This window comes from Sorghum bicolor, chromosome 10, assembly GCF_000003195.3.
Source record: "Sorghum bicolor cultivar BTx623 chromosome 10, Sorghum_bicolor_NCBIv3, whole genome shotgun sequence".
Lineage (NCBI taxonomy): Eukaryota > Viridiplantae > Streptophyta > Magnoliopsida > Poales > Poaceae > Sorghum > Sorghum bicolor.
In genome coordinates, this window is record NC_012879.2 from 11,130,006 (window position 1) to 11,146,510 (window position 16,505).

Sequence of the window (16,505 nt, forward strand, 5' to 3'; positions counted from 1 at the left end):
ATAGGGTCGTGTTTGGAGAAGACTCGGCACAGCAGCACTATCAGGCACAGCACGGCCGGCAGGCCGCCGTGCCACATCATGCCGTGCCTCGCTGTGCCGTGCCTCATTGTGCTCGTGCCCGTACCGTGCCACACGGCGGTCCAGTTGGAAAAATATACGTCTAACGATGAAAGATAGCTCATTGTAGAGTGCCCGTGAATATTTGCTATGAATTTGAGCAGCGCTGAAGCTGTTTGGATGCATATAGACATGGGGCAGCTACTTGATCAATAATTCAAAATATGTACGTATAGCAAAAGTCAACTTGGTAAGACGCGCGGCATCTTGCGCACGATGCTAGCGTATAGGCAAAGTCAACTTGGTAGGACGCGCGCGCGGCGTCTTGCACACGATGCTCGATGCACGCATTTCTGCTTTGACTTTTTTCCAGCATCTCCGCACCTGACTCACACTATAAATTAAGTTTAGTTCCATTTGACCAAGTTCAGATATTACCGTAACGAGAGGAAACATCAGGTTTACTCTCATTGCACATTTTGAATGATGCCACACATACACGCCAAACTCACACAAGTCGCAACGACACGCAAATTACATACGCCAATTATTAACTCAACCGTACCTGCATGCGACGATGCATGATGAAGAATACATCAGCGCGCGAGAGCGCGACGTCACACGTACACGCACGCTCATTCAACCGTCCGCGCACACTACGCTAGCTACCTGCTCTGCTACCCACACGCGATCGAGAAGATATGAAGCTGCTGGCCGGAGACGTACGTAGTACGACGTACTATGGATCTGATCAGTAGACCGTGACGGCGAGCTTCATGCCGGCGCTGCAGTGTCCCGGCGTGCCGCAGATGAAGTAGTGCGTGCCCCTGGGCAGCGTGACGGCGTCGTGGCCCGTGTGGTACACCGGCGCGCGTCCGCCCTTGGGCGACACGATGCAGTTCCTGTAGCCTCCCTTGCTCACCCACGCCACGTCGTGATACGTGGTGTTGTACTTGAACACTGGGAATTATGTAGACGTATGCATGATATATAGATCGGCCGTCAGGAATCATCAGGATATGTATAAGTGTGCGTGTGCACGTACGTTAAAGCACGACGTACGTACCGAGGATGTCGCCGGCGTGGAAGGTCTTGCCGGCCACCCACTGGCCGTAGTCAACTTTGGGCCGGAGCGTCCACCCGGCGGCGTCGCCGACGAGGTACGTCGTCCCCGCCTCGGCCGCCGGGGTGGCCACCGCCAGCAGGAGCACCGCCACGCACAGGAACGCGGCACCGGCGACAAGCGGCGGCGCCCTACTGCCGCCTGCGGCACTGCCTCTTCCCCGAGCCGCCGCCATGGGTGTTGCAACGCGCAGTAGTACGTGTTGTTATATATATGTATATGTAGCTAGAGAGAGCAGCTGTTCCCCTTGCTTGTTGTTATTAGATACCTCAGCTCTCGCAGGCCGTGTTGCCTTTTTATAGCGTGGATGGCCGGGTGCGGCGTCCGTGCCGGGGGTGGACGACGTGTGGTCAGTGGAACTGGAACTGATACTAGTGAGTGAACGCATTAGAGTCATCGCACGTGATGACACGTTGTGCAGGGCAGAAAATTTGACTGATCTCGGCCACTGCGTACAACTTGTGCTCAAGATTAAGCTTGTATATTGGGGCCTTGTTTAGGCCTTGTTTAGTTTCTGAATGTAAAAATTTCACGACACTATAGCAATTTTGTTTGTTTGTGGTAATTATTGTCTAACCATGGACTAACTAGGTTTAAAAGATTCGTCTCGTCAATTCCGACCAAACTGTGCAATTAGTTTTATTTTTGTCTATATTTAATACTCCATGCATGCGTCTAAAGATTTGATGCGACGGAGAATCTTGAAAAATTTTGGATTTTGAAGTGGAAGTAAACAAGGCCTTAGTTCGCGAAAAGGAAAAGCTTATAGATACTGTACAACATTTATAACTATAGTAATTAACATTTAATTGTAGAATAACTAAGCTTAAAAATTTGTTTCGTAAAATACATACGAATTATGTAATTAGTTATCTTTATCTATATTTAATATTTCATGTGTCTAAATATTTAAGGGATGAGTTGAAAAAAATTAGGTAGAAACTAAATAAGACCTGAACCTATATGGAACTAAATAATGAAAATCTCCTTACTACTACTACTCATGCTACTTTGGATAAGATATAACGGAGCGAAGTGATCGATGCATGTTTGGCGGATTCCACGAAATCTGTGAGGTTTTTTTTTGGTTTCTTCTACGCCTATTCCGCTGTTCGGCACCGACAGTTCCTGCCGTGTGCACTAATTGCTCCACGATTCAGACTTGCTTGTCGACTTGTCGTCTTCGAAGCTTGAGTTGACCCTGATGCCTCGGAATCGGAAGCTGCCCTCCGATTGAAATGGTCAGCAAGGTCTATATATGATACTGTATTCCCAGATCCACGATCCACGAACCACGGCGGGGCAACGTATACAGTTGTTGTTGAAGGAGGACCAAACATAACTATGCAACACGCACGTTTGTGCCACGTCGTCGTCGACGGTCCATGTTTCATGCCAGTTTGTAATGGTTACGCTCGTTCAAAGTCGACCACCCCGGGTCTGCGATCAGCTAGCTCTCGGTTTCCATTGGCAGTCTCCTGCGACGCACAAAACTTGCAGTCCCAAACACACAACGCAAAGTTTCTTTGGATAGGTCTTCAATTATTATTGCAGAAAATTACTTGATTGAACTTGCTTATTAAGCCCTAAAACGAATTTCGGTTTGGTACTTGGCTCTTTCGTTAGTTTGGTAAGGTAACGGTACGGTGTCAAGAGCTATACTAAATGATGTTTTTACCCTTAACGCCGAATGCAGCACTACAACGGAATGAGATCCTCTACAATCGAGTAGAATGACTCCTCTCTATAGTCAATCATCTAAGCCGTCATTGATTTGAGATCCAAGCGTGAGCTCTAGAAGCTAACTGACACTACTATGAGGCATTGGTCGATGCCCAAAATAGCCAAAAACCTCGGCCTTTTTGCGGTCCGGGGTTAAAGACCCCTTTAGCACCGGCCAGCGCGACGGGCCGAGGCAAACCCTTTAGCACCGGTTTGTGTTACAAACCGGTGCTAAAGGGTAACCTTTTAGCACCGGTTTTTGTCCTGAACCGGTGCTAAAGGTCCGGTTTATAGGCCGGCTCCCTCCTCCCCTCTGCCCATTTGAAACCGAGAGCACCATTGTTGTTTTTGGAGCTTGTTCTTGCTTGTTCTTCATCTCCAACGCCCATCGTTGATCTTCTTCGACTCCGTCATCGTCTCTTCGTGCTTGGAGGTGACGAACTTCAGCCTTTCTTGTCTTTTTCATGTTGTTTTTGGCTTGTGATGTTCCCATTATTTTTTAGCTCAAATCCACTTTGTTATTTTGAATCATTCACATGATTTAGTATCCATATATATATCATATTTCATGGTTGACCTAATATTAATGTAGTTTGCAAGAATGAATTATAGTATCTTTTTATGATCTTAGAAAGTAGGATAGTTCAAATTAATCGGTTTGTAAATATCACTTGATTTATTTTTATTACTACATAATGTCCATTGTATCATACATGTTTACTAGTAAATGTGGAATTATAATTGTTTAAAAATTGAGTATGAATAGTAGATGGCAACCGTGACTGTGTCTTCGGTCTCTCAACGGGTTCAAAAGCGATACCGTTCGGAACTCCCTCTCATTACTTGTGGCAAGTGTGGGCAGAAGATTTTGATGGAGTACAAAGTGTCGAAAGAGGGAGTAAACAAGGGTCGTATATTCTACAAGTGTCCGGATCGTAATGTGAGTTATTTCCAGACTTTTGCTTATATATGTGCAAATTTTTTTAAATGATATTAATTAAATTTTTGATTCTCTCTTTTAATTTCAGTGGGACGGTACCGGCGGATGTACAGGTTGGTACTGGGAGGAAGAATACATTGAACACATTAAGAAATCTTTTGCACAGGTGGTTGAGGCTGAAGGTGGTGAGGCAGTGAGCCGACGAAAGGAGTTCAATGATGTTGATCAAGCGAATGATCTATCTATTATAGTTGGGATCGGACGCGAACTAATTATGTTGCTTAAGTGCATTTTAGTTTTGGTTTTTTTAGTGCTAGTTGCGATTGTATTTGTTGTAGCCAAGCTTTCCTGAATTAATCAACTATGTATCTTAGACATATGTTGTGCAATAAGATGAGAAACTATATGTGTGCATGGTTTTCATAATATATATGTTATATTTAATGCAGATGGTAACACGTAATTGGATGTATAATGCTGATCGGCGCTCCGAAGAGTTTATTAATGGCGTGCACTATTTCTTAAGTGTGGCCGAGACAAATAAGAGGGACGGTTTCATGTGCTGTCCATGTGCCGTGTGCAAGAATTTGACGGAATATTCTAACTCAAGAACTCTTCATTCACACTTATTAAAGTCTGGTTTCGTACCTGTCCACGGAAGCTAGTCGGCAGTCTACCTTGGGGTATACCCACGGTAGTACTTTATCAGTAGACGGTGCGCAAGCTACGAACTTGATGGTAACGCAAGACACGGACAAGCTTTTTATCCAGGTTCGGCCGCCGTGTGGGCGTAATACCTACGTCCTGCGTCTGGTTGTATTGATTGTATTGAGAGAATAATATGTCCTACGGGGGGCCCTTGCCCCTCCTTATATAGTCCGGAGGGCAGGGTTACAGATCTGGAAACTAATCCTAGTCGGTTACAATTGCCATAGATAGTTCGATATCAATTCCTATTCTAACCGACTAGAATCCTGCTTGATCTCCACGTCTTGTTTCCTTGCGCGAAACTCCGAGCGATCGAATCAAGCCTCGAACTTGTCTCGTAATGGGCCAAGCCTCCTGGCCCAAGTCTAGCCGTAAGGGTATAGGGGTTTATACCCCCACAGCTAGTCCCCGAGCACCATGTATTGTGAAGTAACACGCCGTCTTGAGCTTCGTCGACCAGTGAGACTTGACGTCTTCAATAGGTAGGAAAGTCGCCTGAACAGTTGCAATGGTATTTTGACCAACTCAACATTGACATCGAAGAAGTAGGTTGTTCGAAGAATGCATGGTGCTCTAAATCAAAAAAGATTTCTTTTCTGGTGAAGTGTGCCCACTTTACTTTTCTGAAAAGTATAGACCTCAAAAAAGCAAGCATATTCACCGCAAGGTGAAGTGTGCCCACTTAGTCCCCGAGCCTGGTAGTAGGTGACGTAGACACGTGGTGCCAGGGTCCGAAGAAAAGTCCTCAGAGAAATTCTGAAACTGAGATGCATCGCCAGATGCATCGTACCGATGTAGTCTCCGAGCTTGCTGGAAGGCGAAGTATGAGCCTTGTAGCAAGGTCTAAAAAATTAAAATTATCCAGTCCTCGAGCATCTCATGCTCGTTTGCCATCAGATAGACTTATCAACCAGTCCCGAGCAGATAACGCCTTGGTGGTTGGTATGGTCCCTAATTCTTCCAAACTGGCGGGCTGGTCGACCAGTCCCCGAGCGTACAGTGCTCGGTGGTCGGTGCGGCCCCCAGATCTCCGAACTGGCGGACTGGACGACCAGTCCCCGAGCATACAGTGCTCGGTGGTCGGTGCAGTCCCCAGATCTCCAAACTGGTGGAATGGACGACCAGTCCCCGAGCATACAGTGCTCGGTGGTCGGTGCAGTCCCCAGATTTCCAAACTGGCGAACTGGACGACCAGTCCCCGAGCATACAGTGCCCAGTGGTCGGTGCAGTCCCCGGGAACGTTGATCCTCCACCAATTTTTGTCTGTTATTTTGAAAAAAAGCATCTTACCACATAAATGAGTGACGTGACGAGACCTCCTGACGCATTGTCAGATGGTTGCGTGAAAAGGTGCGCCTGGTAACTGTGCAGCCGCTCTTTGTGCGAATCGAGAAAAGGAAACCATCAATTATATGAAAAGGCCACCGTATTAACTGTCGGTAATTGTTGAAAACTGAAACGCCGTGTCCGCCGTTGGGCCCACCCACTTCCCAAGAATGCGGGAAGTGGGAGGGGTGGAGTTGTTGCTTATAAAAGCTTGACATTGCCCCCGTATTGCTTACCCTGCCATTGCCTTCAAGCTTTCCACTCTTGCCTTCTGCAATCACCATCAGTCCGCCCAACTCGCATCCATTTCCGCAGCGTCAATGGTGAAGAGCGACTCCAAAAAGAGGGCCGAACTGATGGCTAAGGAGTGGAAGAAGTCCCGGAGCAGCGTGAGGTCCCTCAACGACCTCGTCGGCATGGGGCTACTACACAGCCAAGAGCTCGGCGGGTGGAGGGCGCCAGAGGGGGAGAGCTACCCCGACCCCCGTGCCGGTGAGATCGTGGTTTTCGAAGATTTTTTCAAGAGGGATTTTGGGGTTCCTGTCCATCCTTTTCTCCAGGGGCTTCTTCTTTACTATGAGATCGGGATCTACAATCTCCATCCGAACTCGATTCTTCTTATTTTCACTTTTATCCATCTGTGCAAGGCCTATGTTGGGATAGAGCCGCACTTCGATCTTTTCCGCTACCTTTTCTGTTTGAGGAAGAAGGGAGCAGTTGGAGGCTCCAAGATTGCAGGTGGAGTATACCTCAATCTTCATGACGGGATGAAGAACCGATATCTCAACTGCCTGTGGAACACTTCTCTCACCGAATGGTACAAGAAGTGGTTCTACGTCAGGGAAGAGCCGGGCAACTCCACGTTCTGCGACGTGAGGTACATTCCCGAGAAGAGGGTCAGTTGGACCGACCGCCTAGAGTTCGCCGGTCAGGTAGAAGACCTGATGAAGCTGATAAACTAGTCGCGTTTAGACGGGCTAGGAGTGGTCGGCAACTTCATCTGTCGTCGGGTGATGCCCTGCAGAAGAGGGTGCACTCAGCGTACGAGTACGCTGGGAGCCAGGACCCGACCAGGATGAGTCCTGAGGTCTTGGATAAGGCAGAAGTGCAATAGCTATTGAACAAACTGTTCAACTTTGTAGACAACAGCTTCGTTCGAAGCGGTGATCGGGTGCAGGCCTTCAAGCTGGGGTGACCAGTTCCTAAGGTAATGTTACTGACTGATGTTACCCCCTTAGTTCTTGTTCTTCCAGTTGTTGACTTGTCTTTGATTGTGTTGCAGATTGGAGACGTTGACCGGTGCGCGGTGTACATATCGCTGGCACCTGGCATGGAGAATCCTGCGGGGGTAGACCCGCCGGAAGACGACGCTGCTCGGTGTGCTCGATACACCAGCAGCGAAGAGGAGCAAAACGATCCCGCCCCGACCACCGAAGACAGAGTGGCGGGGAAAAGGCCACTGGCAGCAGACCCCTCCCCTGCAGAAGCGCTGCCGGCAGAGAGCAGCCAGGCGCCGAAGCGTCGTCGGCTCGTCCGGATTACCGATGACGACGACGAGGAGGAGGAGGCCGTGCCTTCTTTGGTCCGGAGGCCACGCAGTCATCCGGACGTTGCGCCGGCCACCACTGGTCGGGTGACCAGCGACCCGCCTGCACCGCACGCCGGGCCGACGCGCGTCGTAGAGACTGGGGCGCAGGCACCGACCGGTAGGACCAGGAGGAGGTTCACCGCGACACACAGGCGCTCTGACCTGTAAGTTTTCAATCTTACTTTCGTACTGCAATATTCTGCATTTTGTTGCTGTTTCTGACATTGTTTAAATGTCGTCTTGTTTAGCGCGGCCTCGGACGTCGACCCTGACCACGTTGCTGGTCAGAGGGCGGCCGAGATTGTAGCTACCGTTGGGGACGCCGCGCTGCAGACCAGGGAGCGGCCTGCGGCGGCAACCGCTGCTACGAGCGCCGAGGAGCAACCGGCCCCGGCAAGTGCCACAGCGAGCACCCCGACGAGGAACGAGGAGGCTGCGAGGACACCTCCCCCGCGTAACGTTGTGGAGGAGGAGAGCAGAGCCCCGACTCCTCCACCGGCCAAAGAAAGGGGAGTCCCAACACCGCCCCGAGCAGGGGCCTCGTCGACCGTAGGCTCCCCGGGCCTAGACCAGGGGCCAATGATGCCTGCGACCACAGCCGGTGGTAGTACGGCGAACGAGGAGACCCGGGCGGCCTCTAATGATGACGTGGAGGAGATCCAAGGTCGTCCCCGTGATGGCCGCCAGCACGTCTATGTGTGGCGCCAACGCAGGGACCACTTCATCGGACATGAGGAGCTTGCGGAGACGGAGGAGGCCGCGAGGGTGGAGCGCGCGGTAAAACGTCTCGTGGACGAGGTTAAGGTAAGTGGTCCTTTGTGCTGCTCGATACTTATGTGTTGTGTTCCTAGGTTCGACATGTGTTCTTGTTTGCAGGGCACAATGAACACGGCGAAGTACCGGAAAAGGTGCTTCGACCAAATTGAGGGTATTGTGGCCGAGAACAAGGCCCTGTCCGCGGAGGTGGATCGGCTTCGGTCTGAAGCTGAGGATAAGGTGGCCGAGATGAGTTATAACACTCCAAAAATTTTAATTTTGGATTGTTATTAGAAAACACTAAATTAAATAAGGATTTAAAATTTTTCCAAAACATTACAAGATTTTTTATTAATTATTGTTACTATAAAATGAGAAAAATGTGGAATTTTAAAATTTTTATTAAAATTAAGTGAAGGGTGTTTTTATTTGTTGTTGTGTGCTTTGTGTCCTAGCTTTGTTTATCTTGTGTGAGAAAAATAAATTTTGAAATTTCTAGCGAGCCACGTTTAGGTCATGTTGGTTTTCGGAAAAATAAAACTCCCAAAGTCCTATTCGAAAACTAAATTTGTTTTGAGTTGAAAAATGATTTAAAAATATGATATTAGGAAAATGTGCTTCGTTTTCAAAAGTATTAAAGAAAACAAGCTCCTAAATAATCTCAAAATAGCAATTCAAAAATGGTTTAGAAATTGGTTGGCAAAATAGTTTAGAATTTCTGTTTTGGCAAAAAGAGAAGTTATTTCTTTCTCTTTTCCCTCCTCGTTTTTGGCCTACTCGTGCTTCTGGCCCAGCCCCGGCCTGGCTGCTCTTCGAGCCCACGCGCACGCGCCCCCTTGGGCCTCGGCCCAGCCATGCAGCAGCCCAGCAGCAGCTGCGCCAGCCCGCCTTGCGCCCGTGCCACTGCCACGTGGGCCCCGCCTGCCAGCCGCAACGAGTCGCTGACATCCGGGCCCCACCCGTCAGGGGTCACCCCTAACCTCCCGCCCGCATCGCGCGGGATGCGTCCGCCGCCGCCCGATCCTCTCCCCGCACGTCTGCCGTGGTTGCCCGGGCCTATAAAGGCCTTGCCCAGCGCCCCTATCCCCCTTTGAACCCTAGGAGGAGCCGCCGCCACCCGAGCCCTAGCCGTGTCGCGCCGCCGCCTTTGCCGCACCGAAGAGCTTGGCTCGCCGCCGTCGATTCCGTCAGTTGTCGCGTCCCAGACAACGAGAACCGCCCCCCGAGCTCCGCACGATGGTGAGGAACCCGCCGAACCTTTTCCCTTCATCTCTATCGCTCCCACGTGCCCACGCGCGCTCGCCGTAGTTCCGCCGCCAGCACGAAGCCGTGCCACCGCGTGGCCCGCGCGTCTCGGCCGTGCCTCGCCGCGTCCACCAAGCACACCGAGTCCACCTGCTCGAGAACCGCCTGCCCGTGCGCTTTGCGTGGCTCTCCGAGCCCTCTCGAGCCGCCATGGCGAGCTCGGCCAGAGCGGCCATGGCGCCGCCGCCGCGGACCGCCCCCTGCGTCGCGCGCAGCCGGCCGCCCGGCCGCTCGGTCCACCATGGACCGGTGGACCGCGCCCTGCCCCTCGGCCCACCACGCGGGCCGTGGACCCGCCAACCTTGCCGCGCCACGTGGCTGGCCCGGCCGGCCACACCCGCGTCGCCCCGACGTTTTGCGAAAAAAGCCCCTGCGGTTTTTCAAAATAAACCCACAGTCTAGCCCAGTTCTAATTTAATTCAAATAAGCCCTGGTTTCTTGCAGATTAGCCCCTGATGCCGTTAGAATTTATTTACTTAGTCCTTTATGCTTTTAAAATTCTGTTTTAGTTATTTAAAATACGAAAAATAGTTCTACTTATTCACAGTTTTGGCCATAGAATCCGCGTTTTAATTCCGATTGAGCCCGTTCTTGTCGCGTTAGGTTCGTATCGACGTAAACTACGCATCAGTAGAAATGTTCACCATGTTTAATACTTTTAGATTTCATCATAAATGTTATTATGTAAATGCTTATTCAATAATCGTTGAAATCAAAAGCAACTTAGGGGTTAATAAATCTCTGATCTTTTTCATAAAATAAGTATTAGTATGATCTATGCCATCTTTAATGCCTTTTTAGTTGTGATCCACTTAATAAAATCTTATTTCATAAATGCTCTGTTTAACTTGTCTCAATTTTTTTGTTTTCTAACTATAAATAGTAAACTGACTTAAGTGATGAAGAATGGTTTGTAATTAGGTTCTGACTAAAGTTTAACTCCAACTTTTATAATTATTTATAATTTTGTCAACTCAACTTTCAGATATTTCTTTGAATAATCCATCACCTGTTTTCTTAAAATACGATCAATGTATAGTCGTCTTCTCCGTTTCACTTCGAGCCTCGATAGTCGTGTCCGTTTAACGATAGCTCCGTTCTTAATCGTTCTTGCGTTGTCACGATCGTAGCAATAAGCCGTGTCGTTTAGTGCGCTCTTTCTAAGCTTTTCTTTTGATTGATGCTTGTTCTTAGTCGTGATTGTTTGTTTGTCTATTTGTGTTGCTTGTTTGCTACGAGTAGAAGAAGCGTGGTTCGTCAGCAGTGAAGACCAGGAGCTAAGGACCGACAGTTGAAGCAGAAGTTGGAGATCAGAAGAAAGAAGCCAAAGAATTCTGAGCAGATATACACTGGGAATAAAGGCAAGTGCAGACACCGTTTGATCATTTTGAACCTACTGATTAATGTCATTTACTTTACATGCATGTGTCCAATGAATGCAAACCCTAAGGACATGACTAGCTTTACTTACTATTTCTTGTTCACCTGGGGTTATGTATATGGGTAGTATAGGCTATACTAGGTTTTGCTTAGCCGCTCTACTCATCTTATACACATGCCTAAACAAGTAATAATCTCTACTCAACTTGATGCTGAAACTGTGCTAAACCTTTGGGCACTGCGGTGATGGCGATGTTGGATGCTTACGAGCATCGTGATGATGGTGGTGACAGGGGGAGCGGGTACCGTTGGTGGTCCGGTTTGCCGGGCGTACCCGTCTCTGCTCTCCGTAAGGACTTAGTCAGGGAGCGGCCCCCTGGGACTTACAGTGCAGCTCCAAGCTATATGGCTCTGGCTTGACTAATTAGCAGGACCTCCACTACTAGGGTGTTACTTTTCGGGTAGGCGTGAAGAAGTAACTTGGGTAATGAATATTAAGTTAGCGGCTGCTCGGTACGCCATGGCTATGGGTATCGATTGTCGAGCGCCCCGGTGAAAACTTGCGAGTGGCATCCTATTAGTTGGACCCTGTGAAAGGTCTCGTAGTGAGACCCTGCCTGCTCACCTTGGCAGTGTTTTGGGGAGTCATGACCCCGAGCATATGGGAATCATGACTTGGAGTGAACGTGCACACCTCTGCAGAGCGTAAAACTGATATATCAGTCGTGCTCACGGTCACGAGCGGCCCAGACCCTCACTTGATGAGCAAATTGGATTCACTGGATACTTGGAGATGGAACTTGGCGAGGTTGCTACCTCGTGTTTTGGCGGAATGGCTATTCCGTGTTGGCAGGATTGCTATCCTGTGTTAATATTTGGGGTTAATCCCTGGACTTCTATAATTATTAGGATAGTCATTTAAAAAGATGCTAATTACTACTTACACTAATTAAGGGTTGGGTTTATGCTACTCACAATTAGTAATAGGTTGTTCTAATAATAGTCATAATTAAAAGTGATCAACTAAAATGCTACCGTAGTCAAACCAAGTCAGCTTTCCCTTGTTTTAAGCCTTGCATGTCATTACTTTCCGTTTGTGCTTGCTGAGTTCGACATGAACTCACCCTTGCTATTCCCCCCACATCCCCAGTGTGTAGTAAAGTGCTGCTCAGAAGAAGGATAAAGATGTCATGGAGTTTTCTAGAAGCTTATGAGAAGTGCTTGGCGTACGGAGCCCCCAGTCAACTGTCCCTGAGAAGAATGGAGCCTAAGAAGTTCTAGCTACTGTTTCCGCATACTCTGATGTTTTGTAAGTGTTATTATAAATATGTTTTCCGCTATATATAACATTGATTCTGATAATTCTATTCTTTTGTTATATGTGTGGACTTCCTGGCCACACATATGACGACTCTGGTCTTATTTTAAAAGCCAGGGTGTGACATGAGTGCCCAGGGAGAGCGCCTTCTCGACCTCACCCGGCGTTTGGCCGACCAGTATCGGCAAAGGACAGGTCAGTCGCGTACTCCGAGCAGCTGTATGTAGCCGCGTGGTTAGTTTTGTTGACCAGGGGATTGTTCCTGTAGACTTGGAGGAGGAGGTTGCACGCCTCCGGCAAGAGAAGGAGTAGCTCAGCCAGGAGCTTGCCGGGCGCTGGAGACCGGGCGTCGAGCCGGCGAGGAGCTAAGCAACAGGAATCGTGAGTTGTCTGGTAATAACCGTGCCACCCCTTTTTTATTTGGTTGCTCAACGTTCCTTTCCTTATTCTTGAACTGACCTCCCGCTTGGTTTGTAGTGCTCAAGGTGAATACCAAAAAGCATTTAGACGAGCTGATCAAGGACCGGGACTCCTGGAAGACCAACTGCATTAAGCTTTGGAAAGGAGTAGCCCCGGTTCTGGACTTGATCAGCCCCGAGCTCCCTGAAGACCAGCCTCGCACGCCGAGACTGACGCCAGTTGAGAAGGCATAGCGGGCGTGGGACTGGCTCCTGCAGTTCGTGAAGGATGCCGGGGAATTCGCCGGTGTGCACGTTCTCAGCATAGTGCGCGCCCACTATCCTCTGGTCGACCTGTCTAGGCTGGAGAGAGGGTACCCCAAGGAGGTTCGTCCGCAGGAGGCAGACGACCTTCATGCTGGCCTGCTTGACTTGTCGTCGACGGTGATCGGCGACATCAACCTTTACGGGACGGCCGCTCCCCCCGACCAGCCGGGATCAGACAGGTCGGCCAGGGAGTTGTCGGGAGCGTCCATTGCCGGAGATGGGCGGTCGACGCCTGCGGTCTCGACCAGCCAGGCGCCGGTGGCCCCGACCCCTTCGTCTGAGCAGCAAGGCCGAGCGGGTGATCAGCCCGAGTAGTAGGCCTGTAGGATAGTCTGTAGTAGACTAGGAACCGCCCAGCGGGGTGTTTATTGTAAACTCTGTATGTAAAGTTTGTAATAAAGTTTGATTTTGTCATGATCATGATTTTTGAGCGCTGTAATGTTATCTGAGTGATGTATCACTGTGTTTGATTGATAGTCGTTAAGAATCTTCACCGCAGAGGGAGATTGTTGTGCTCGTCGAAAGCTCTGCGTGTAAACAATATATAGCAAAAAAGGAAAACTTTTATTATTGCTAATTATAAGAAACTTACAAGCAAAAGGTGCTAGAACTTATGGATAGAAACGGCGCAGTTTGTCTATGTGCCAAGAATTAGGCACGTGTGTTCCATCTGGATACGCCAGTCTGTAGGATGTAGGACGTGTGACTTCAACGACCACAAAGGGACCTTCCCAAGGTGTGGATAACTTGTGCGCTCCTTCCTGGCTTGTTTTCCACTTGAGTACCAGATCACCGACCATGAAGGAACGGTCTTTGACGTTCCTGTTGTGGTATCGCCTGATGGCTTCGAGATACTTTGCTGTTCGGAGACATGAGGTTAGACGCCTTTCCTCCATGCAGTTGATTTCAAGTTCCCTAGCGATGTCGGCTGTTGACTGGTCGAAGTTTTCGACTCTTGGAGATCCGAAGGTTACATCAGATGGGAGCACTGCCTCAGAGCCATAGACCATGAAGTAGGGTGACACGCCTGTATTGCGACTAGCCTGTGTCCGGAGACCCCAAACCACAGTCGGTAACTCTTTCATCCATCGTCCAGGTGCTCTGTCGTTCTCGGTGTACAACCTTTTCTTTAGGGCATCAATGATCATTCCGTTCGCGCGCTCGACTTGGTCATTTGCTCGTGGATGAGCTACTGACACGTACTTTATGACTATGCCCCTGTCATCGCAGAAGTCCCAGAACGTAGTGCCAGTGAACTGAGTGCCCAAGTCAGTGATTATACTATTGGGGATCCCGAATCTGTGTATGATTTGATTAAGGAACTCCACAGCCTTCTCGGAGGTTGCTTTGACCAGTGGCATTTATTGGATCCACTTCGAGAATTTGTCGATTAGCACGAAGACGAACTTGAAGTTGCCGGGAGCCGGCTTAAATGGTCCGATCATATTGAGGCCCCAGCAGGCAAAGGGCTAGGACGAGGGGATAGTTTGAATCTCATGAGCAGGTACGTGGGTCCTCTTAGCGAAGAACTGGCATCCTTCACAATGTCGGACCAGTTTCTCGGCATCGGCGACCGCAGTTGGCCAGTAAAAACCTGCTTAGAAGGCCTTCCCGACCAGTGTTCTTGAGGCCGTGTGGTTGCCGCAGGATCCGGCGTGTATGTCATCCAAGAGCTTGATGCCGTCATCTTGGGATATGCATTTGAGCAGCACTTCGAAACTTGCGTTCTTTCGCATAAGTTTGCCATCCACCAGTATATAATTCTTGGATCGTCGAATGAGGCGCTCGTTCTCCGTTTTATCCTGATAGCCCAACCCGTCCGATATATACCTGATGAAAGGGGTGTGCCAGTCACGGCCTGTGGTTGTCGGAGTAGCGTCGTCTATGAGCATTGCCTCATTAGGTTGCTTTTCGACCAGGTCTGTGCCCACACTTGGCTCATGGATGTCCTAAACGAAAACACCTCGCGGGATCTGGGCTCGAGATGACCCTAACTTTGACAGCGCATCCGCTGCCTGGTTCTTATCTCGGACCACGTGGATGTACTCTATGCCATAGAAGTTGGATTCCCATTTACGGATTTCTTTACAGTAGAGGTCCATCTTCTCGTGGGTTGCGTCCCATTCCTTGTTGAGCTGGTTGATAACTAAAGCGGAGTCGCCGTAGACGTAGAGTAGTTTGACTCCCAGTTCGACGGCTAGTCGTATGCCATGTAGGCACGCTTCAAACTCGGCGATGTTGTTTGACGCCGGAAAGAGGATTCTAAGGACGTAACGTAATTTGTCCTTGTTAGGCGACACAAAAAGTATCCGAGCGCCGACGCCGTTGATGTTCAAGGACCCGTCGAAGAACATTGACCAGTGGTCGGAGACGTCGGAAACGGGAGGCTCGTTGAGGTCCGTCCACTCTGCGATGAAATCGACCAGGGCCTGAGACTTGACTGTGGTGCGGCTCTGGAAATCCTGGGAGAATGGGCATAATTCCATTGCCCATTTTACAATTCTGTCGTTGGCATCTTTATTGCGCAGAATGTCCCCCAGAGGGAAGCTGGTGGTTACCAAGACCCGATGGCCGTCGAAGTAGTGCTTTAGCTTCCTCGACGTTATTAGGATGGCGTATATGAGCTTCTGTATTTGTGGGTATCTGGCCTTGGACTCATTTAAGACTTCGCTTATGAAATAAATGGATCTCTGGACCTTGTAGACGTGACCTGGCTCGTCTCGCTCGACCACTATTGCCGTGGAGACAACCCTGTCGGTTGCTGCAATGTAAAGGCATAGGTCTTCATTGGGCTGAGGTGCTGTGAGAACAGGCGGTGAGGTGAGGAAAGTCTTGAGCTGGGTGAACGCCGCGTCAGCTTCCTCTGTCCAGGAGAATTTTTCCGACGTCTTCAAGAGTTTGAAGAAAGGGAGGCCTTTTTCTCCTAGTCTTCAGATGAAGCGGCTGAGAACGGCCACACATCCGGTGAGCTTCTGAATATCCTTGACATTCTTAGGTGGTCGCATGTCGAGCACTGCTTTTACTTTGGAAGGATTCGGTCGTATACCGTCGCGGCTGACGACGTTGCCAAGTAGTAGACCAGAAGGGACCCCAAAGATGCACTTTTTGGGGTTAAGCTTCCACTTGTATTTGTTTAGTGCCTTAAAGGTTCGGTCTAAGTTGTTGATTAGGGTGCTTGCATCCCTTGTTTTGACGACGACGTCGTCTACATAAGCCTCGACGAGGTCATCATGAATCTCGTCGTGGAGGCATTGCTGGATGGCCCGTTGATAGGTGGCTCCGGCATTTTTGAGTCCAAAGGACATGGTCGTGTAGCAGTATGCGCCGAAAGGAGTAATGAAAGATGTTTTGATCTGATCATCTTCCTTTAGCGAGATCTGGTGATAACCAGAGTAGCAGTCTAGAAAAGAGAGGAGTTTGCATCCGGCCGTTGAGTCGACCACCTCATCGATGCAAGGGAGACCAAAAGGATCTTTAGGACAGTGTTTATTGAGATCAGTGTAATCAACGCACATTCTCCATTCATTATTCTTTTTGCGTACAAGAACCGGATTGGC

The 16,505-nt window shown here is 49.3% G+C and overlaps 1 protein-coding gene across 1 annotated transcript; it reads right to left on the minus strand.

Annotated features, from left to right (window-relative positions):
• On the minus strand, positions 449–1,439 carry LOC8065780 (basic blue protein). The gene is made up of 2 exons (XM_002438170.2): positions 1,124–1,439; positions 449–1,017 (listed from the first exon to the last, which is right to left on the minus strand). The coding sequence occupies exons 1-2, from the start codon at positions 1,353–1,355 to the stop codon at positions 809–811; spliced, it is 441 nt and encodes a 146-aa protein (XP_002438215.1). The 5' UTR covers positions 1,356–1,439; the 3' UTR covers positions 449–808.

What these genes read in the sequence shown, in the direction of transcription:
- LOC8065780 (XM_002438170.2), bottom strand. Translation starts at nt 1,355, where the DNA reads ATGGCGGCGGCTCGGGGAAGAGGCAGTGCCGCAGGCGGCAGTAGGGCG. An exon ending in CCACGCCGGCGACATCCTCG is followed by an intron (nt 1,018 to 1,123) that starts GTACGTACGTCG and finishes CATAATTCCCAG; the next exon opens with TGTTCAAGTACAACACCACG.